The sequence below is a fragment of the Spermophilus citellus genome (assembly GCF_964194105.1).
Source record: "Spermophilus citellus genome assembly, chromosome: 4".
Lineage (NCBI taxonomy): Eukaryota > Metazoa > Chordata > Mammalia > Rodentia > Sciuridae > Spermophilus > Spermophilus citellus.
The window spans coordinates 128315840-128339329 of NC_138185.1; the positions used below are offsets into that span (position 1 = coordinate 128315840).

A 23490-nucleotide genomic window follows, 5' to 3' on the forward strand; every position below is an offset into this window, starting at 1 on the left:
TTTTTGTGTGTTGATTTTATATTCTGTGACATTGTTAGTGCTAAGATTTTTCCTTTTTGCCTGTTGCATTGGCTGGGACTTCCAGTACTAGTTTTTACTTATTTATTTATTTAATGGATGTTCTTTATAAGGTTGAGGAAGTTCCTATCTATTCCTTATTTGCTGAAAGTATTTATGATAAAGGATCTTATATATTGTCATGCCTTTTCTTCAGGTTCATATATTTTTTCTTCTTTAAGTTATAATGTGGATATCAGCGATTGATTTTTGAAAATCAAACCAGTCTTATATTATTGGTATAAGCCCCACTTGTTTATGCTGTATTATTATTTTTATTTGTGACTGATTATTATTTTTTTGGGTTTTTTTTTATTAGCTACACATGACAGTACAATGATCTTGACAATTCATACATTTGAATCAAATGGGGTATAATTTCTCATTTTTCTGATTGTACAGGTTGCAGAATCACATTGGTCATACAGTTACCTATATACATACAGCAATAATAATGTCTATTTTATTCTGCTGAGTTGTTTTTTTAAATGTGACCCACAGGAAGAAAATGCAGTTTCTTTAGCAAACAAATAATATCAGAAATTAGAAAACTTCCAGAAAGCAAGGCAGCTGCTGTGGTTTCAGTGTCCTCTAAAGGATCATGTGTTCAGATTGGTTCCCAGTCTGTGGTGTTATTGGGAGGTGGTGTAACTTCTAAAGGAAGAGGCTAGTGTGAGGTCTTCTGTTCACTGCAGGCATGCCCAAGAAGGGGATATGGAGACCCAAGCTCCTTCTTTTTCTGCTCTGTTCTTCATGTCCTGCTGTTAAGTGGCAGGTAAACATGAGCAGTGGGGACATGGCATTAAATGGTCAATTCTATAGACTGTGACTATTTGCTAACTCTCAGCATGACTCTTTGAAGCACACAAGGCCATTCTGACCCAGCTGTGGTTTAAAAAGAGAACAGTAGGTTACAATCTTTGAGTAACAGGTTTGCTATTTTCAGGATTGTTCTTCCTTCTTAGGGTTGAGCAGTGTAGGTCCAAAAACAACTCCATTGATTGAAAAAACACAAGTTACCCTGCTTCAGCCTGGACCATATAAAAGAGGATCTTTGGACAATTACATAAAACAAAATGACCAAGAGTTGCCTTTAGGTAGAAACATGTGTAATAGGGACTTAAAAATCTGATGATATAGTTCTCCTGTCCGTCAAAAATTAAGAGGTAGCAGGATTCTCCAGAAACCTTTCCTCCCACCTCAATTAAACTGAACTCACAAAGAAGTAAGTTCTCAATTTTCTCTCTGAGAGAACCCATTCTCTCTCTTGTGGTTACCCCCAAACTTTCTCCTCCCCTTTCTATTAAACGTATGACTGATTATTATTTACTGATATTTTATGGTGTATTTTGCACATATATTCATTGCATATATTAGTATATATTTTTCTCTTGTACTATTTTTGTATAGTTTTGTATTATTGTAATGCTTGGTTTCATAAAATGAGTTGGGGGTATATTGTCCTTTTCTGTTTTCTGTCAGGATCATGTAAAATTAGTGTCATTTCTTATTTAAATTTTAGTAGAATTTGCCAGTAAAATCATCTTTGTGTGGAGTTTTTTTTTTTTTGGAGGTTTTAATTATACTTTTGATTTTTTAAAATAAAGGACTATTTCAGTAATAAACTTCATCCTGGGTGTGTTTCTGGCTTATAGATTTATGTGTTTAGAGTTGTTTGTGATATTTGGGTCAATACTGATATTTCCTCTTTTGTTTTTGATATTTATAATTCTCTTGCTAGAGGTTTACGTGTTTTATTGAGCTTTTTCAAAGGACCAGATTTTTATTTCATTCGTTCATTTATATTTTCTGCGGTTAACTTAATTTATTCTCTGATCTTCATTATTTTCTTTCCTGTCTTCTATATGTTACAAGTTTATACGATCTATTGATCTTTATCAAAGAAAGAGATTGTAAAAGACGAAGAACGAGGAACTGGGCTGGGGTTATGGCTCAGCAGTAGAGTACTTGCCTCACACCTGTGAGACTCTGGGTTAGATCCTCAGCCACATAAAAATAAATAAACAAAATAAAGATATTGTGCGCATGTATAACTAAACAAATGTTAAAAAAATGAACTATTTCAGATTAAAGGAGTCTAATAAGGTAATGATAACTAACACATAATCTGAGATTTTCTTTTACTCTAAATGATATTATTCCAATAGTTGAAGATATTTAAATAAACTCTATAGATTAGGTCATCGTATTTAAAAAATTTTTTTTTTTTTTTGTTTTAGATGGACACAATATATTTATTTATTTATTTATTTATTTGTGGTGCTGAGGATCGAACCCAGTGCCTTATATATGCAAGGCAAGTGCTCTGCCACTGAGCCACAATCCCAGCCCAGGTCATCATATTAAAAAAATATATATATTTTTTTTAGTTGTAGATGGACACAATATCTTTATTTTATTTATTTATTTTTATGTGGTGATAAGGATCGAACCCAGTGCCTCGCATGTGCTAGGCGAGCGCTCTACTGCTGAGCCACAGCCCCAGCCCCATGTCATCATATTTAAAAAAAATTTTTTTTTAATATTTATTTTTTAGATGTAGTTGGACACAGTACCTTTATTTTATTTATTTTTATGTGGTACTGAGGATCGAACCCAGGGCCTTGCGTGTGCTAGGCAAGCACTCTACCACTGAGCCACAACCCTAGCCCCTAGGGCATAGTATTTTATCAATATTCCCTGACTTTGATAATTGTACTGTGGTCATATATGAATATTTTAAAGGAAATACTAAAGTACTAAGGAATAAAAAGGAATCATGCCTCCAACTCTCAGATGATTCAGATAAAAATATGTGTGTATAGAGAAATGGATGAAGCAGATGGGGTAAAATATTAACATTTGGGAATCTAGATAAGGTATATACAAGAATTCTTTGTAACTATTCTTACTACTTTTTGTAAACTTGAAATTATGTCAGTCAAAAGTAAAAATGTTACAAGAGAAAGAAGACAGTATTGATAATATGGATTACTTTAAAAAAGGAACTTCCTCAAAAACATTATTAATTCTGATGTGGTGGCACATACCTGTAATTCTAGCCATTTGGGAGAGTTGCTGAGGCTGGCCTAATTTGAGGCAGTGGGATCACAAGTTCCAAATCAGTCCAGGCAAAGTAGTGAAACCTTTTTTTTTTTTTTAAATTTTGTTCTTTTTAGTTACACATGACAGTAGAATGTATTTTGACATCATACATACATGGAGTGTAACTTTCCATTCTTGTGGTTTTACATGATGTGGAGTTGCACTGGTCGTGTATTCATAAATGAACATAGGAAAGTTATGTCTGATTCATTCTATTGTCTTTCCCATTCCATCCCCTCTCCCTTTCCCCCATCCCCTCTTGTTCAATCAGATGAACCTCTATACCTGCCCCCATTGTGAGTCAGCATCCACATATCAGAGAGTTTATTGGACCTTTGGTTTTTTGGGATTGCTTATTTCACTTAGCATGATATTCTCCAGTTCCATCCATTTACCGGCAAATGCCATAATTTCATTCTTCTTTATGGGTGAATAATATTCCACTGAGTGTATATATCACATTTTTATTATGTGTTTATCTATTGAAGGGCACCTAGGTTTGTTCCATAGCTTAGCTATTGTGAATTGAGCTGCTATGAACAGAGACCCTTTTTCAAAATAAAAAATAAAAAGTGCTAGGGATGTATCTCAGTGCTAAAGGGTTCAATCGCTAGTGTAAAACAAAAACTGAGTTAAAACAGAACTAGTCAAGGCAAATTACCTTAGTAATGAGTATTTATTATAATTCTATAGAAGGGAAGTAGAAGATAAATCTGCAAAGAATCTTGTAATACCAGTTTTTGTACACCAGAGCTTCAGTTATTAGGAACTTGTCAGCTCTGTGGACTGGTTACTTTGTGGGCTATGTGATCTCATACAGTGTTTTGGTCTCTCTTTCTGTGGATCTTTTAAAACCTACTTGCATGAGAACCATTGTCTTGGCCTCTGCATGTAAAGTCCTTTGGGTTTAGTTTTGTTATTGTCTGCTGTAGTTCTTGCTATTTCTTAGTTGAATATCTGGGAAAAGAAATTTGGCCCAGCTCATTTTTTTAAGCTAAGCCACACCACATTATATTTTGCTTCCCAGTCTACAGTTTTTGTTAATTCTTGGCCTTTGGATTCATGTGTCAATCCATGGTCCAATAAGTTATATGCTGTGAGTATTTGTCATGTGGTCTGCCAGGGTTCCCCTTTCAGAAGGATAGTGGATGGGGCAGTTTTGCCTAGAAAGGCCTGTGAGTTAAGATGGGACAATATACTTGATATGATAATGCATGATTTTCTATTATGGGATGTTTAGGTCATTTCTACTTTTTATTTCATATAATGCATATCTTAGTACATATCTTAGTACTAATTATAATCTTTGTTTGCATGTTCAATGTTTTCTTAGGATAGAGTCCTAGAAATAAAGTTACTGAATCAAAGTACTTAAGTTTATTCACAGTCTCTTAATTTGTATTTTCAAATTGCTTTCCAGAAAAGTTGTGTGGTTTTATATTGTAGTAGTGTGAGAGTGATAGATGTGTCATGCTCTTGCTCATTATTTTTCACTATTCTTTATTAAAGCGTAAAAGAAAAGTACATTTGGTTATCTTGTGCTCAAAAGCCCTACTCTCTAGGTACATATTCTGAATCTCAAGGGATCACAGATCCTATATCACTGTTATTCATCCTACTTTGCTAGCATTTTATTCTAGCATTCGCACTGTATTCCCTACTCTAATGTCCTAGCCAATTCTGTATTTTCTTTAAAGTTGCATTTTGAATATTGCCAATGCTTCATCAATTTTGGGTCTCTTCAGGACAAGAGACAGATATATTGAAGTAAAAGCAAGATTAATTGTCCAGTTATCCAGTGAACCATCGAAGAAGGGCAAATGGGTTTCAGAGTGATTGGAACTACAAAGCTGGTAGGATCAACTTCCTTCTCTTAGGGTTTTTATAAACTTCTTGTGGTTTCTTCTTGTCTTCAGGCATCTGATCTATTTACTTCTTGAATTGAAGGATTCAGGTTCAAATCCTACATGTTTCTTAATGGCTGTCTTATTCCTTAGTATGTATTTTCAGTTCAACTCTTCTTGGGTTAAATTCTCTAAGGTGGGTTAATTGGCTTAGCTTGTCTTTTCCAGCAGGCTATTAGCCACTTGTCATTATTGTGGACCATCTTCTAATCTTGGCAGCAATAAGCAAGAGAAAAGTCAAAAGACAAGAACAAAATGTGCCTACCTTCCTGGGGCTCAGTAAAATAGTATGCACTGTATTATTTATTTATTTATTTTGTAAATGGTACTAGGGATTGAACCCAGGGGTGCTTTACTATTGAGTTAGATTCCCAGCCCTTTTTATTTTTTATTTTGAGACAGGGTCTAACTAACTTGTCAAGGCTGGCCTGAAGCTTGTAATCCTCCTGCCTGTCATGCTTCCTGGTATTTGGAATTACAGGTGTGTGCCACCATGCCTGGCTTTTGGGAGCTTTTTGGAGCACATTTATGTCCTCACAGAATTATAGTTTGAAAGTTGAAAGGGAACTTTCCCTTTCATTTATAGAGAGATTGTGATTTGCTCATTGTTATAGTTGGTGTTAGCACCTCTAAATTCTTAGGAATTTACTCTTACCATCATATTAAAGGTATAAGTTTAATTACAACTTAATAATACAATCATGTTATATGAGCAAAATATTTAAAAACACTGGTAGAGCCATCTCCCTCAAAACATTAACACTTAGGTTAATTGGTTTTCTGGAAATTTCTTATATATATAAAGTATTATGAAGTTGTAAAAAATATTACATATTACAATTTGTATAATATACTTTTTAAAACTCTTTCAAATGTAAAATGTGTTAAGAACAATTTAGAAGCAATGTTTGGTCACAAAATATTATAAATTTAATATCATCAAAAAAGTCATTATTTCTTTGAAAGTAGTCATTTTAAAAAGTGGTATTTTGCTTTATTGTTTTTTATGAAGCAAATTGTTATATACTCCAAGCTTGAGAGAATGAATTTGAGGCCAAAAGGTAACTTCAAGATTTTACATGCCCACAATCCCTGAGGCTGGTGTTTTTACCCATATTATTATGATTTTCTTTTATTTTGTGATTTTCTTTAGAAGTTTTTGATCATTAGTACTTTGAGAATGTTTATTTATCTATTTATTTTTTCCTGTACTGGGGATTGAACCCAGTGGCACTTTACCACTGAGCCATGTCCCTCAGCCTTTTATTTTTTCTTTTGAGACAGGGTCTTGCTAAGTTGCTAAAGCTGACCTTGAACTTGTGATCCTCCTGCCTCGGCCTCCCAAGTTGCTGGAATTACATGTGTATACCCCCATGCTCAGAAAAATGGTTTGTTTTTAATGCTAGCATATAAAATAGTTATTTATAAGAGATAAGTTCTGGTTTCTGTTGTTAGACCTACCTTTTAATAGAGTGCATGCAAGACGGAGACAGAACAGGTTTTGTGATGGTTAATTAGAATAAATTATTTAATTATTGCATATTTTCCTTTTCAAGGTTTCATTTTCCTTTTAGATTTACTAGCATCAGTAAACATTTTTCTTTGTGCAACAGTATAGAAGTAGTCTTATGGTAAGTAACTTAGTATTTAGATATTTGTCATAGTTCTGTTAGCAAATTATCAAAATCAGCTAGTTTTTGACTAATATTAAAATTATCTTTTGAAATTTAAAATTTTAACTAAAGAAAGCTTTTTTGAAAAAAAAGAAAGTTTTTTTTTGAGGGGGGCTCAAGGGCCTTGTCCATGCTAAACAACATGTGCTACCTCTGAGCTATACCTCTAGCCCAAGAAATTATTATTATTAGTATTATTATTTATTGCTTTTTGGTAGTTATTAGAGAGAAATAAAAATAACATTTTACCTTATACTATTTAATCACAAGCAAAATATTTTCTCATTTTATTCTATCTTCTTTATAACCATCTATTTTTGTTTTCATATATTTGTATTCAAGTTTTGTCTTCTGTTTTGTTCAAAAACACCACAGGTAGCTTTACTTTTTTCTATTGCTCTTTGTAAGTACTATTAATTTTACATTTCCTGATGTCCGTTATTTCTAAAACAAATGTTCCCTTTGGTTACCACACAATGACACAATGATTATTAGATAATTTCTAACACTCAACATTGACCTAGGGTAATTTTTTTTCCTCTTTATACATAGTATTAAGTTCTTTTTTGGTTTTTGATTTTGCTCACTCAGTACTCTTTTTTAAACTTTTTTTTTGAGTTGTAGATGGATATAATACCTTTATTTTATTGATTTATTTTAATGTGGTGCTGAAGATCAAACTCCATGTGTCATACATGCTAGGCAAGTAGTCTACCAGAGTCATAACCACAGCCCTCACTCAGTACTCTTGAGTGGACGTTAGGTGTTGCAATGACTAAATTGTGTCAGTAAAATGTGTTCTCACTTTTGTGGCAAGAAGAGCAGCTTCTTCAAATGTTGCCCCCTTGCTGCTTTTCTAACTGTAGGGTGAAGTTACAGTGAATGGCAGGAGGTTTATTTATTTTGGGGGTGGTAGTGGTGTGTATTAGTTGACAGAATAAGCATTTTCTTTAGATGTGGAAACTTGTAGAAGAGATAAGTGGACCAATAGCATGAATACTTAGTATATAGAGATGAAACACAAGTGGCTGATACATATGTGAAAAGATGCTTAACTTTCCTTCTAATGAAAATACAAAGTAAGGGCTGGGGATATAGTTCAGTTGGTAGAGTGCTTGCCTCACATGCACAATGCCCTAGCTTCAATCCCCAGCACCACACAAACACACACACACATTAAAAAAAAAAAAAAGCAAAACAACAGGGCCTTGCCAGGTTTTGTTGGATAAGAAAGAGTGAAATATTTGGTTATGATCAGTGAGAAGTGGAGAAAAATTTTATATGATTAATGGGTGTAATCATTTTGGAGGGCAGTTTGCATTAGCAATTAATTTTTTTTTTTGGTACCATGGATTGAACTCAGTGACACTCAACCACTGAGCCACATCCCCAGCCCGATTTTTTATATTTTATTTAGAGATAGGGTGGCACTGAGTTGCTAAGAACCTCACCTTTGCTGAAGCTGCCTTTGAACTTGTGATCCTTCTGACTCAGCCTCCTGAGCCGCTTGGGTTTACAGGCTTGTGCTACTGCGCCCAGCTAGCAATTAATCTTAGTAACTGACCCAGAAAACTATATTTTAGAATTTATTCTGAGGATACTTGGACACATCTGCATAAAATCATACATGGATACTTATTGAAGCATTGTTTGCAGTAGTAAAAGATGGGAAAGTCACAAAATAGAATAGTATGCAATTGTTAAGGAGAGTGAAGTACTTTCTGTGCTGATACGCAAATTTATTCAAGGTGAGTTGTTATTAAATGGAAAAAGATTGCAGAATTTTATATGATTCCATTTATGTTAAAACATAAATGGATAAATCTGTACCTACTGAATATTTCAGCAAGTCTCCATTGGTAACTCTAAAGGTAACAAGTGATTATACCTTGGAGTGAGAAAGGATGATGGTCAAGGGTAAGAAGGTGACTTTAATTTTTCTATTTAGTTTTTAAATTTAGTACTTGTTATTTTCTTGATAAAAAAGAAAATCTAACTATTGAAAACATTAAAATTAAACATTTTGAATCACTTCTTTATTTTGTAGATGACTTTAAGGAAAATTGTTTGTCCTTTTTAGAAATTAATTTCTAATTTTGAGAGTGTCATAAGGGGTTAGGATTTTAAATAAGTAACTAAAATGAAGAGAGGGAAAGAATGTTTTCTTGGGATTTTTTTTTTTTTTTTTTTTTGAGACAGGATCTTTCTGTGTTGCTGTGTTGTCGTCCTCGAACTCTTGGGCTCAAGTGATTTTCTTTTTTTCTTTTTTTTTTTTTGTAGCACAATATATACATTTCATTTATTTATTTATTTTTTAATTTTTTTATTTATTTTTTTTTCCTATTTTTTTTATTGGTTGTTCACAACATTACAAAGCTCTTGACATATCATATTTCATACATTATATTGAAGTGGGTTATGAACCCCCAATTTTACCCCAAATGCAGATTGCAGAATCACGCCGGTTACACATCCACAATTTTACATAATGCCCTATTAGTAATTGTTGTATTCTGCTACCTTTCCTATCCCCTACTATCCCCCCTCCCCTCCCCTCCCATCTTCTCTCTCTACCCCATCTACTGTAATTCATTTCTCTCCTTGTTTATTTTCCCATTCCCCTCACAACCTCTTATATGTAATTTTGTATAGCAATGAGGGTCTCCCTTCATTTCCATGCAATTTCCCTTTTCTCTCCCTTTCCCTCCCATCTCATGTCTCTGTTTAATGTTACTCTTTTCTTCCTACTCTTCCTCCCTGCTCTGTTCAGAGTTGCTCTCATTATATCAAAGAAGACATTTGGTATTTGTTTTTTAGGGATTGGCTAGCTTCACTAAGCATAATCTGCTCTAGTGCCATCCATTTCCCTGCAAATTCTATGATTTTGTCATTTTTTTATTGCTGCATAGTACTCCATTGTGTATAGATGCCACATTTTTTAATCCATTCATCTATTGAAGGGCATCTGGGTTGGTTCCACAGTCTAGCTATTGTGAATTGTGCTGCTATGAACATCGATGTGGCAGTATCCCTGTAGCATGCTCTTTTAAGGTCTTCAGGGAAGGGCAATAGCAGGGTCAAATGGTGGTTCCATTCCCAGCATTCCCAGGAATCTCCAAACTGCTTTCCAAATTGGCCGCACCAATTTGCAGTCCCACCAGCAATGTACAAGTGTACCCTTTTCTCCACATCCTCGCCAGCACTTGTTGTTGTTTGACTTCATAGTGGCTGCCAATCTTACTGGAGTGAGATGGTATCTTAGAGTGGTTTTGATTTGCATTTCTCTGACTGCTAGAGATGGTGAGCATTTTTTCATGTACTTGTTGATTGATTGTATATCCTCCTCTGAGAAGTGTCTGTTCAGGTCCTTGGCCCATTTGTTGATTGGGTTATTTGTTATCTTATTGTCTAATTTTTTGAGTTCTTTGTATATTCTGGATATTAGGGCTCTATCTGAAGTGTGAGGAGTAAAAATTTGTTCCCAGGATATAGGCTCCCTATTTACCTCTCTTATTGTTTCTCTTGCTGAGAAAAAACTTTTTAGTTTAAGTAAGTCCCATTTGTTGATTCTTGTTATTAACTCTTGTGCTATGGGTGTCCTATTAAGGAATTTGGAGCCCGACCCCACAATCTGTAGATCGGAGCCAACTTTTTCTTCTATCAGACGCAGAGTCTCTGATTTGATATCAAGCTCCTTGATCCATTTTGAGTTAACTTTTGTGCATGGCGAGAGAAAGGGATTCAGTTTCATTTTGTTGCATATGGATTTCCAGTTTTCCCAACACCATTTGTTGAAGATGCTATCCTTCCTCCATTGTGTGCTTTTAGCCCCTTTATCAAATATAAGATAGTTGTAACTTTGTGGATTAGTCTCTGTGTCCTCTATTCTATACCATTGGTCCACCCGCCTGTTTTGGTACCAGTACCATGCTGTTTTTGTCACTATTGCTCTGTAATATAGTTTGAAATCTGGTATCGCTATACCGCCTGATTCACACTTCCTGCTTAGAATTGCTTTTGCTATTCTGGGTCTTTTATTTTTCCATATGAATTTCATGATTGCTTTATCTATTTCTACAAGAAATGCCGTTGGGATTTTGATTGGCATTGCATTAAACCTATAGAGAACTTTTGGTAATATTGCCATTTTGATGATGTTAGTTCTGCCTATCCATGAACAGGGTATATTTTTCCATCTTCTAAGATCTTCTTCTACTTCTCTCTTTAGGGTTCTGTAGTTTTCATTGTATAAATCTTTCACCTCTTTTGTTAGGTTGATTCCCAAGTATTTTATTTTTTTTGAAGATATTGTGAATGGAGTGTTTTTCCTCATTTCCGTTTCAGAAGTTTTGTCGCTGATATACAGGAATGCCTTTGATTTATGCGTGTTGATTTTATATCCTGCCACTTTGCTGAATTCATTTATTAGTTCTAGTAGTTTCTTTGTAGACCCTTTTGGGTCTTCTAGGTATAGAATCATGTCATCTGCAAATAGTGATAATTTAAGTTCTTCTTTTCCAATTTTTATGCCTTTAATTTCTTTCGTCTGTCTAATTGCTCTGGCCAGTGTTTCGAGAACTATATTGAATAGAAGTGGTGATAGAGGGCATCCCTGTGTTGTTCCGGATTTTAGAGGGAATGCCTTCAACTTTTGTCCATTCAGAATGATGCTAGCCTGAGGCTTAGCATAGATAGCTTTTACAATGTCAAGGTAAGTTCCTGTTATCCCTAGTTTTTCTAATGTTTTGAACATAAAGGGATGCTGTACTTTGTCGAATGCTTTCTCTGCATCTATCGAGATGATCATATGGTTCTTATCTTTAAGTCTATTGATGTGGTGAATAACATTTATTGATTTCCGTATGTTGAACCATCCTTGCATCCCAGGGATGAATCCTACTTGATCATGGTGCACAAGTTTTTTGATGTGTTTTTGTATTCGATTCGCCAGAATTTTATTGAGGATTTTTGCATCTAGGTTCATTAGAGATATTGGTCTGTAGTTTTCTTTCTTTGAGGTGTCTTTGTCTGGTTTCGGAATCAGGGTGATGTTGGCCTCATAGAATGAATTTGGAAGTTCTCCCTCTTTTTCTATTTCCTGAAATAACTTGAAAAGTATTGGTATTAATTCTTCTTTAAAGGTTTTGTAAAACTCCGCTGTATACCCATCCGGTCCTGGGCTTTTCTTGGTTGGTAGTCTTTTGATGGCTTCTTCAATTTCATCCATTGGTATTGGTCTGTTCAAATTGTGTGTATCCTCCTGACTCAGTCTGGGCAAATCATATGACTTAAGAAATTTATGGATGTCTTCACTATCTTCTATTTTATTGGAATATAGGTTTTCAAAATAATTTCTAATTGTCTTCTGTATTTCTGTAGCATCTGTTGTGATATTGCCTTTTTCATCCCGTATGTTAGTAATTTGAGTTCTCTCTCTTCTTCTCTTCGTTAGCATGGCTAAAGGTCTGTCGATCTTATTTATTTTTTCGAAGAACCAACTTTTAGTTTTGTTAATTTTTTCAATAGTTTCTTTTGTTTCAATTTCATTGATTTCCGCTCTGATTTTAATTATTTCTTGCCTTCTGCTACATTTGCTGTTGTTTTGCTCTTCCTTTTCTAGGGCTTTGAGATGAAGTGTGAGCTCATTTATTTGTTGGTTTTTTGTTTTTTTGAGGAATGACCACCAGGCGATGAATTTTCCTCTTAAAACTGCTTTCATTTTGTCCCAGAGATTCCGATATGTTGTGTCTGTATTTTCATTTATCTCTAAGAATTTTTTGATTTCCTCCTTTATGTCTTCTGTAACCCATTGATCATTCAGTAACATATTGTTCATTTTCCATGTGATGTAGGATTTTTCCTTCCTTCTTTTATCATTGATTTCCAGTTTCATTCCATTATGATCAGATAAAATGCATGGTATTATCTCCACCCCTTTATATTTACTGAGGGTTGCCCTATGGCATAATATATGGTCTATTTTTGAGAAGGATCCATGTGCTGCTGAGAAAAAAGTATATCCATTTGATGATGGTTGATATATTCTATATATGTCAGTTAAGTCTAGGTTATTGATTGTGATATTGAGGTCAATAGTTTCTTTATTCAACTTTTGTTTGGAGGATCTGTCCAATGGTGAGAGAGGTGTGTTGAAGTCACCCATAATTATTGTGTTGTGGTCTATTTGATTCTTGAACTTGAGGAGAATTTGTTTTATGAATGTCGCAGCACCATTATTTGGTGCATAAATATTGATAATTGTTATGTCTTGTTGGTGAATGGTTCCTTTTAACAGTATATAATGACCTTCTTTATCCCTTTTGATTAACTTAGTCTTGAAGTCGATTTTATTTGATATGAGGATGGCCACCCCTGCTTGCTTACGAGGACCGTGTGCGTGGTATATTTTTTCCCATCCTTTCACCTTCAGCCTGTGTATGTCTTTTCCAATCAGATGTGTCTCCTGGAGGCAGCATATTGTTGGATTTGTTTTTTTAATCCATGATACCAGCCTATGTCGCTTTATTGGAGAGTTTAAGCCATTAACATTTAGAGTTACTATTGATATATGGTTTGTACTTCCATCCGTGTTTGATTGTTTATCCTTTTTTAAAAAAATTTAGTTTGTTTCTCCATGATTATCTTTCCCCTCGCCCTCTGTCTTTACTGAGGCACTTCCCACTGATGGTTTTGGTTATTGTTTTTCATTTCTTCCTCGTGTAGTGTTTTGCTCAAAATGCTTTGCATTGCTGGTTTTCTGGCTGCAAATTCTTTTAATTTTTGTTTAACATGAAAGATTTTTATTTCGTTGTCATACCTGAAGCTTAATTTTGCTGGATACAGAATTCTTGGTTGGCATCCATTGTCTTTCAGTGTTTGAAATACATTGTTCCATGACCTTCTTGCTTTCAGTGTCTGTGATGAAAAATCCGTTGTTAACCGTATTGGTTTACCCCTGAATGTAATCTGTCTCCTTTCTCTTGTAGCTTTTAATATTTTCTCTTTGTTCTGTATATTGGATATCTTCATAACAATGTGTCTTGGCATTGGTCTACTGTGATTTTGTGTGCTCGGTGTCCTGTATGCATCTTCAATTTGTATATCTGTTTCCTTTTTTATTTCTGGAAAGTTTTCTGTAATTATTTCATTCAGCAGGTTACTCATTCCCTTGGTTTGAATCTCTGTACCTTCTTATATCCCGATGACTCGTAAGTTTGGTTTTTTTATGTTATCCCATAACTCTTGGATGTTTTTCTCGTGATTTTTTACCAGCCTTTCTGAGTTGGCTAGACTCTTTTCAAGATGGTATATTTTGTCTTCATTATCTGACGTTCTGGCTTCTACTTGCTCCACTCTGTTAGTGATACTCTCAATTGAGTTTTTAATTTGGTTTATCGTTTCCTTCATTTCTAGAATTATTGTTTGATTATTTTTTATAATCTCTATCTCCTGATAAAGATGCTTAACTTCTTCTTTTATCTGTTTATGTAATTCATTCTCAATGTGTTCTTTCACTGCTTGAATTTGCTGTCTTGTATCCTCTTTAAGGTTCCATTCCATCTGTCTATGGTGTTCCTTGAGTTCTTTATATGACCATTTTTCTGATGACTCTAGGTCCTCCTGAATATTTAGGCTGTCCTGCATTGTTTGTACTCCTTTTCTTCCTTGCTTTTTGAAGCTGCTCATGTTACTTCTTGTTCTGTTTGACTGATGAGTTACTGTTTACTCCTATAAATTTATTTGATGTTTGGGAGGAAAGGTATTAGAAGGGAAGAAGTCACTAAAGAGAATGAGAGTAAGCAGGTAGAATTCAAGGAAGGGGGGATAAGAAAAATGAAAAGACAAAAGAAGAAAAAAATAGGAAATAAAAAAAGAAAAAAATTTAAAAAAATAATAATAATTAAAATTAAAATTAAAATTAGAAGAAAAAAAAATTAAAAAAAATTGTAAAAAAAAATTAAAAAAACAAGAAAGAAAAATGAAAATGAAAGAAAAACCCAAATCAAAAAAAAAAAAAAGAAAAAAAAACCTAATAAATGTCGTCTTAGAGTTTGATTAACTTCTCTTCCAGTAGGTGGCGCTGTGCCCACCAGGCCAAGTTTCTCCTGTCAATACGCGGGAACCAGTCACTGTGCAGCAGCTCCTCCCAGACTGGGCGAGTCTCCAATCCTGAGTGTCTAGGGCCTCCTCTTGTGTCTAGTCACTTCCCACTTTTCCTCAGGTCAGGCCCCTCTCACGGGTGCCGCTCATCACAGTACTGGCTACACGCCAGGTCTGCTGCTCCCGGGAGCCCTGTTTTCATGAACGACTGGGCACACTCTTCCAGTTTGCCATTCCCTCAGACCCTAAGTTTGGAGAGCTTGGGGCTGAGAATCCTCAGCGAATTTTACTTGCCCTCCGGTAGCCACTCTCCCGGTAGCTGGTGCAAGAGAGCTCAGCAGTCAGCCCTGGTGGGAGCGGTAGTTCCGCGCCGCGGGTCCCGCGCCACCTCTGATTCCCTCGGGCTGGCTGTCGCACTCACGGGAGAGCTGGGAGGGGCACTTATGGGAGAGCTGGGAGGGGCCCTTAAGGTTTCCCCGATGTGTGGAGAGGGAAGGCTAGGGGATTACACACCTGTAGCTGCAGGTTTCAATGAAGTTATCTCCTCCGCCGCAGTCTGATGACGTCAGTTCTCTGCCATAGTGGTGTCTCTTGCAAATGGCGACAGTTCGTTTCCCTTTGCCGGGCGACCAATGCAACGGGTGGGTCCTTACTGTCTCTCCCAAGCCCCGTTTGAAACCTGTGGCCACTACTTATGAAGGCTCGGTAGGCATTTACCTCCGTAGGATGGAAGGGCTGACCAGTTGTTTCAGCCGGATGGATTAATGCTGAGTCGCAGCTGTTTGTCTGTGGGAAGCAGGCGAACGGGAGCTTGAATTCAGCCGATCAGGGCTCAGTGTGTGTTCTGAGAGGCCCAGACTGTTCGCCCCAGATCCACGTCAGCTCAGCATTGCCTAGTGATCCTTCATTCAAAACCTCTGGTTTTGATACATTTGCTTCTGGCCAAGATGGAATAACAGGAAACACATGTCAAGTGATTTTCCCTCCTCAGCCTCCTGAGTAGGTGGGACTTCAGGCCTTTGTGCCTGGCCTCTTTGGAAACTTTAGTCAATCTGTGCTTTACCTTCCTGATGGAAATATTTTTCCATAGATCAGCATTGGCCTCCCTAAGACTACTTTCAGAAGAGAATTCTGTACAACCAATTGATATAACAGCCCTCTTTCTCTTTAGTCTTTCGTTCGTTTCTAGAGCACTTTGTCATAGTCACATAATGATGAAATTATCTAACAACATGTTTTTCAGAATGTGTCCCCGTTGAGTGGCACAGGAGTATATTTGTACTCTGTATTTCCATAGGGAAGGTCATGTTGGTATAAGATTTTAAATAGTTTTTATTTCTTTATTGAACACTTTTAATTTATCTGAGATACAAAGAATATCTGAGAAATCAGAGCAGTGTTTGTGGGATTAGATTGTTTTTCTTTCTGAAAATAAGTCAAGACAAATATATAAAAACTAAAGTTAGAGAAGACTGAATGAGTCACATGCACTTAATCATTCTTCACAATGACATTAAACTCTCTAGAGAAGCTAGCAGTATCTTTATTATGGTAATTTAGCATGTCATTTCAGAGAACTTTATAACTTCAGAAGATGATATTTAACTTTTTTCATAAAGTATTGCAAATATTTTATTAAGGTAAAAGAAGAAGCTCACTTTTTTTTTAAGTCTCAACTATTGGCAAGGCTGTTCTGATGAAATTTTGGATATCACAATTAAAAACATCAAAAGGAACCTTGGTAAGGCCACTCCAGTTTTGTGCCCTTCCTTACAAAACCCCAGATTCCTATTGGGTGTATTATAAACAGAGGAACCAATCTTCAGTCCCCTGCTCTGAGCACACTCTATGTGGACTATTTTACGTCTCTTTGATATACAGTGTAGGGAAAAGATGTAAGAATTTATAAGGGCCTGAGTCTGAACACTTTCTACTTACTGTATTATCTTGGGCAAATTAATGCATCTTTATACAGTGATAAAATCTACTTTCCTGGTTTCTAGCAAAGATTAAAGAGGAAGTGATGTAATCTTTATTGAGTATTTCTTTTGTATTTTGGTAATATTTTGTCTATATCTGCAATGGCAGTTTGTCATTTAGTTGAGATTGGTGATTCACCTGTCATCTCCCCATTAAATTAATGGGGGCCCATATTTTGTGGCTTTGTATTCCTAGTTCCTAGCCTAGGTGCATTGTTCTGTTTCTTAAATGAATGATGGATGTTTAGCACTATGCAAATAGATTTTCTACTTTAATTTTCAGTTTTCCTAAGAGGTAGATTATATTTCTTGAATTTTATCATGGAGAAATACTCAGAGAGCTTAAATAACTTGCTTAAGATCACACATTATGGCAGAACTAAAATTGAAAACTCTTATGTATGATTTCAAACTATGCTTTTGTATCATTCTGCTTTGCTGAGGTAGTATTAGGCACTTCAGAAATTGTGATATGTTCAATATAAGATTTTTTTGCTATTTATTAATATAATTTTAAAGATTAGCATGGTGACACAAACATTTCTTCTCTTTATACTTAATATTCCCTTTCAGTTTAGACTTCCTGACTGCATGGTACAGTAAGTCTGCCTTGTCTATAAGAATACAAATAGTCACTTCCTCTTGTGAGGGATTTTCTTCTTATTAATTTTCCTTAAAATTCTGTCTTTGTTTTTCCTTTAGAGAATTTTTTTGATATTTATAAGTACATGGGTTGAGGTTGATTTATACTAATTATATCAGAATTTTGGTAACATTGGAAGTTTTAGTAATCAGAAGAAGTAGTTTGTCTCCTATCTGCTGCTTATATTCATTTTTCTTTTTCATTAGCAGTCATAATAGATGCTATGGGCATAAGTCATTGATTTAGATGTCATCACATGTTAGCACTGCCTTTTGGACCTCTTTTATAGGATATTAACACATTACTTAAGGGTATGGAAATAGGGAGAAAGATACCACCTCATAAATTTTATATTTATGTTGTTTTTATTGAGGATTTTTCATTTGAGAATCAGGTTGTTTTGGATATTTCATCATAAATAAAGTTTGAAAGAAAAAGAAAAGTTTACCCCCATCTGTCCCTTATTACGATTATAAAATTCACAAAATTGCAAAATAGATACCAATAATTGTGGCAATAGAATAAATATGTGGTTTTTGTCATTACAGTTACATTGAATGAGGACTTCTTGTTTTGGGCACTTGGGATTGACCTGAAGGGTACTTAACCCCTAAGCCACATGTCCAGTTCTTTTTATTTTTTATTGTGAGACAATGTTTCCCTAAGTTGCTGAGGCTGGCTTCGAATTTGTGATTCTCCTGCCTTAGCCTTCTGAGTTGCTGGGATTATAGGCATGTGCCACCATCCCAGGATGAACAGTTTTTAGTAGCTCTGTGTTATAGTTTATTTTTCAGACTATAGAGTTATTCTTACTCAATATTTTATGTAAATCATTTTATTTTAAAATTTATTTAGTTTTTTTTTTTTAAACCACTTTGGGTTGGATTCTTTTCTCCCTATACCTGGTTGGGGGTGAGCAATAGAGGCAGGCTACATCTTGGATTCTCTTGAGCAACTGATGACTTTAGTTTTTGCCTCACTGCATGTAATCCTGCCTTGGGTGTTCATCTCTGTTTAACTAGCTCTTTAAGCCATCTGGAATTGTGTTAGAAAGTGCATGTCTGATTTCTCTCTTGATTTTTCTTAAGGCTGGTTTGAATCCTGGATATACAGTTGTAATTTTCAGTACTTTTAATATTTTCAGGTGGAGGTTTTATTCTTTAGGGTTTTCAGAGATGCGCTTTGGAAAGAAACTAAACAGTATGATTTGTGATCTGCAGGGACAAAGACTGCAGTAAAACTGGAAGAACTCATTTCCTGTTAGTACCAGTTTTTGAATGATAATGCTTGGAGTTCCATCAATTTATTTTTTGATGTGACTTTTAATATTCTTAGTTGTCAATTGATACTCTTATATTAACTATTTCATAAAATGTGTCAATGTATATATTAAAATGGCAACAAAATCTAAGATCAAATATAATAATAATTAAAAAGTTATATATATCTTACATATCATAAATCTTCTTTTTAGGCATATGGATCAGGCTGTGATATTGTCATTTTGGCAAGTGACTTCGAATGTGTGCAGATCATTCCTGGTGCTAAGCATGGAAACATTCAAGTCAGCTGTGTGGAGTGTTCTAACCAACAAGGAAGAGTAAGGGATTTAATTACTTGTCATTTTTAATGTATTTAATAATGTTAGAATATTCTTATGCTTTTATGTAAGGCTTTTCTATGATTTTTATTTATATTTCTGTGTATAAATGGCTATTGATTGGAGTTGTAGTGGGAAAAGTTGTGTACAACTTGTAAAGTGCTCTTAAGCTGACAATGTCATAATTATTTGTTCTACAGGTATCTACTGTTTTGAAAGATCTATAGCTCTCACAATCTCATGCATACTCCTTTTCTGGCAGTAGATAATTCCAGCAGCCATTAAGTTAATAGAAGGGAAGTAGTAGGCTTTTATCTTCTCTATTTGACATTCCTTATGTGATTAAACCTTAACTTAAGTCCTTTGAAGACTACTGTTCAATTCTTTTCCCTCCAGGTACAGTGGATGACTTCGTGATATCTCCTTAGTTAATTTCTCCTTCTTGATGGTTTCCCAATTAGCATTTATGTTTGATGATACAATTAATGCCATTTTATTTGATACATTCTTAATACCTGATGATGTCTTTCTCTACTTTTCATGGTTTTTATATTATTTTTTACTGGATTATACAATTTCTGATAAAGAGATGTACCATTGAAATGTATTTTTGTCATTGAAGTTATTTCTATATTAAAAATTAAATAATTATTTTGGAGAAGATGATTTCTTTAAGTAGGTGAGCTTTGTATTTGTTACATAAAGCCTGTTGAATTTGTTGATAACCCAGAAAATAATATTAAGTCTGGTACACTTCCAGGTATGTCTGTGGAAGGAAATAAACCACGAATGCTGCATTCAGATTATATTGTATGTAATTAGTTTTTTGAAAAGAAGATGGTCTTTATTTTACTTTTTCCTAAATATTAATGTTATGTTCATTCTTTTTTAGATTGCAGCTTCATATGGTAATGCTGTTTGTATTTTTGAGCCTCTGGGCATAAATTCTCATAAGAGAAATTGTGTAAGTACTAATTGATAGTAGAATACTTTAGAATCTAGTTAACTTTACTTTTTTATTGAAAAACTTTTACTTTTAATCGTTCTAGTTAACTTTAGAATCTAGTTGGTAGAAATAAAGAGTTAAGAGCTGGTGCTGAAAGTGGGCTAGAATATCAGTGTAAAGTTGATAAGGGTATTTTAGAAACCCACATTTGTAGAGTATTGCTAATTGTCACTTCTTATGTTGAGATTTATGCTAGTCTGAACTATTCTAATTTCTTATTATCTCTATCTGATGTCTGGTTCCCTATTAATTCTTCTTTTCCTCTTCCCATCTTTACTCTCAACAGAGCAGGTTACGATACTTCTTTTATTTAAATTCTATAATTACTCCATATATCTCTCAAATTAAAAGCCCAAAAGCCTTAAAATAGATTATTATTTTTTAAAAAATATTTTTTAGTTGTCAATGGATTTGTATTGTACTGTATTGTATTTATTTATTTACATGTGGTGCTGAGAATCGAACCCAGTTCCTCACATATGCTAGGCAAGCGTTCTACCATTGAGCTACAACCCAGCCCTTAAAATAGATTATAACCTCCTTTTTCCCCAGTGCCACATTTAATTACCTCTCAGCTCATCTCCTACTGTTCTTATTCTCCCTGATTCCACTCCAGTTGCACTGGTAAATTTTTACTGTTCCTCAGTTACCCTCCCATTTTAGGGCTTTTGCATTGGCTATTTTGGGAATGTTTTTCCTCCATATAGCTCCAGGGCTAGCTTCTGCATATTTTTTTTTATAGATTTTTGTTGAAAAATACTTTTTTAGTGAGGCCTACCTTGACCACAATTTTATAAAAATTACAACTTACTTCTACTCTTCCTATCTATTTTAAACTTTTTTCCATAACACTTATCTTGTGCGTTTGATGTATCCATATGGAATAGGGAACATTATTTCTTTTGTTCATTGATTCATTCTAAATACTTAGTACTTGTAAATATTTGTTTATTGAAGTCAGAGGCTTTGATAAGTTCACCACCAGCTTCGTGATCTAGTACACCACATTGAGAAACATTCACAATTATACTGAGTACTGAATTTTATTTACTATTCAGAAAATTTTACATTCATTTAACCATTCATTCTGTTAAAAATCACTACATGCAGCTGGGCATGGTGGCATACGCCTGTGATCCCAGTGACTTAGGAAGCTGAGAAAGGAAGATTGCAAATTCAAGCCCAGCCTTAGCAATTTAGCAAGACTCTGTCTCAAAATAAAAAGGCCTGGGGATGTAGCTGATTTGTAAAGTGCCCTTGGTGCAATTCTTAAAACAAAACTACATGCATCAGAACTCCTCAGTCACTCAAAATAATCAAAACTGCAAATGTTAAATATGAATGTTGAATATCTATTTGTAAGTAATTTTAAACTATATTTTTCCTTCCCTTCCCTTCCCTCCCTCCCTTCTTTCCTACCTTCCTCTTTCTTTTCTGCCTTACTCTTTCTTTTCTCTTTCTCTGTTTTCCTCTTTCTTTTGAAACAGGGTCTTCCTCTGAGGCCCAGGCTAGTCTCAAACTCCTGGAGTCAAACCATCTTTCTGCCTCAGCCTCCTGAGTGATTGGGACTATAGTTGTGCACCACTATGCCCAGCTTCTTTAAAAAGTTTTTTTAAAAATGAAATGCATTAAAATTAGTTTTGGTATATTTCATTAAATATGTATATTTGATAACTTCTTTTAATGTTTCTAAAAAAAGTTGAATTAAAATGCTGTTCTTTATAGTAATACTGTGAAATGAATGTCAAATTTTGAAGTACTTATGAGTCACTTAGAGTGCTTACTCATAGAGTGTTTATCTAGCATGCATGAGCCCTGGTTCTTTCTTGAGCTCTGTGAAAAACAAAGCAAAACAAAACATTGTCACCTAGAGTACATATTTAAATTCATATTCCCTCAAATTTCTGCAGTTGTAGCTGGTTCATGGATTACATTCTAAGGAACACTAAAAGAAAGCATATTAGATATTTATATGTATAAATATCTAATATATATATTTGTTTTAAATGTCTGATTACACTGTGATATGGTCTTTTATACATACTTTCATTACATTTCTTTAAAATATACATTTATTTAAAGTTTGTAATTTTAGGAATTATTTAATTATTATTTTAAAATAGATTTGCTGAGTAGTTTTTAAAATACATTTGTTGATTAGTATTTAAAATACTTTTGAGGCTGATGTTGGTTAGCAATGGTAGGCTTTAAAAAACAACTTTTCCCTGATTATAAAATACAAAATTATTTTTAGATAATGAAATGTAGGTTTTACATGTAGAAGTACTCAAGAAACCTTGTATAAATTATTTATTAAACATTTAAAAAATATTATAAAGAGAAAAGGTATTTAAAAACATTTTAGTTGCTAGACAGTTAATATATAACTTATCTGAGGATATATGGCTTTACATTGCACTGTATTTTTACAAAAGGATATTATATTTACATATAGCAAAGAAGTGTGTTAACTTTTATGCTGTATTTCGTGTTGAAGGCTTTCGACTTTGAAACTTTATTTTTTTTTATTTTTTATTTTTTTAAAGAGAGTGAGAGAGAGAGAGGGAGAGAGAGAGAATTTTAATATTTATTTTTTAGTTATTGGCGGACACAACATCTTTGTTTGTATGTGGTGCTGAGGATCGAACCCGGGCCGCACGCATGCCAGGCGAGCGCGCTACTGCTTGAGCCACATCCCCAGCCTCTCGACTTTGAAACTTTAAATCTCCTTTTAGAATGAAAATATTTTTAAAAATGGGTGGAAATTATTCAAATATAATATACATCAGGTTTGTGCATTATAGGTTATGTAATCTGTTGACTTCTTGAAGTATATTTAATTTTCTTTTAGACATTAAATCCATTGGATTATGATATACATTTCTTTCTTTACACTTTTTAAAAATATACATTTATTTTATTAATCATTTTTGGCCATCTTTGTAGCAAGCATTAATAAGACTGAAGATACAAAGACTTTTATGGTATAGTTACTACCCTTGAAAAGTTGCAATTTACTAAGAGAGTCAGATACATAAATGACTGATAATTATGTCATCAATGTTTTAATGACAGAATGTCAAAGTGCTTTGGGTGCTATCAGAATGTCAGAGAAAGCTTCATAACAGACATGAAGATTTAGCTAAATCTTAATGGAAACTTAGGAATTTTCAGATGGAGAAGAGGGGAATATATCTTAAGTGTAAAAATATACTTATAGACGTGGAAGGAAGCCTGAGAGAACATGCTTGTTTGGGTTTGGCCAACAGCTTAATGTGGCAGAATAAATGCTAAGTGGGACCATTTATTGGAATATTATTTTAAAAATAGCATATGAAAATAATGGTGAAGTATTTGCATCTTCATTTTAGATCATAAGGGCTTAAGTTGAAGAAAATAATGAAATGTTGGGGTTTTGGGATG

General features: G+C 34.4%; 1 protein-coding gene across 4 annotated transcripts in view; it reads left to right on the forward strand.

Annotated features, from left to right (window-relative positions):
- The window catches only part of DMXL2 (Dmx like 2), a 156268-nt gene that overhangs the window by 18134 nt on the left and 114644 nt on the right, over positions 1 to 23490 (forward strand). For all 4 annotated transcript variants that reach the window (XM_081289056.1, XM_081289053.1, XM_081289055.1 and 1 more), the window contains exons 2-3: positions 18936 to 19061; positions 19954 to 20025. In XM_081289056.1, the coding sequence (XP_081145182.1) occupies positions 18936 to 19061; positions 19954 to 20025 (198 nt within the window). The remainder of the gene's footprint in view (positions 1 to 18935; positions 19062 to 19953; positions 20026 to 23490) is intronic.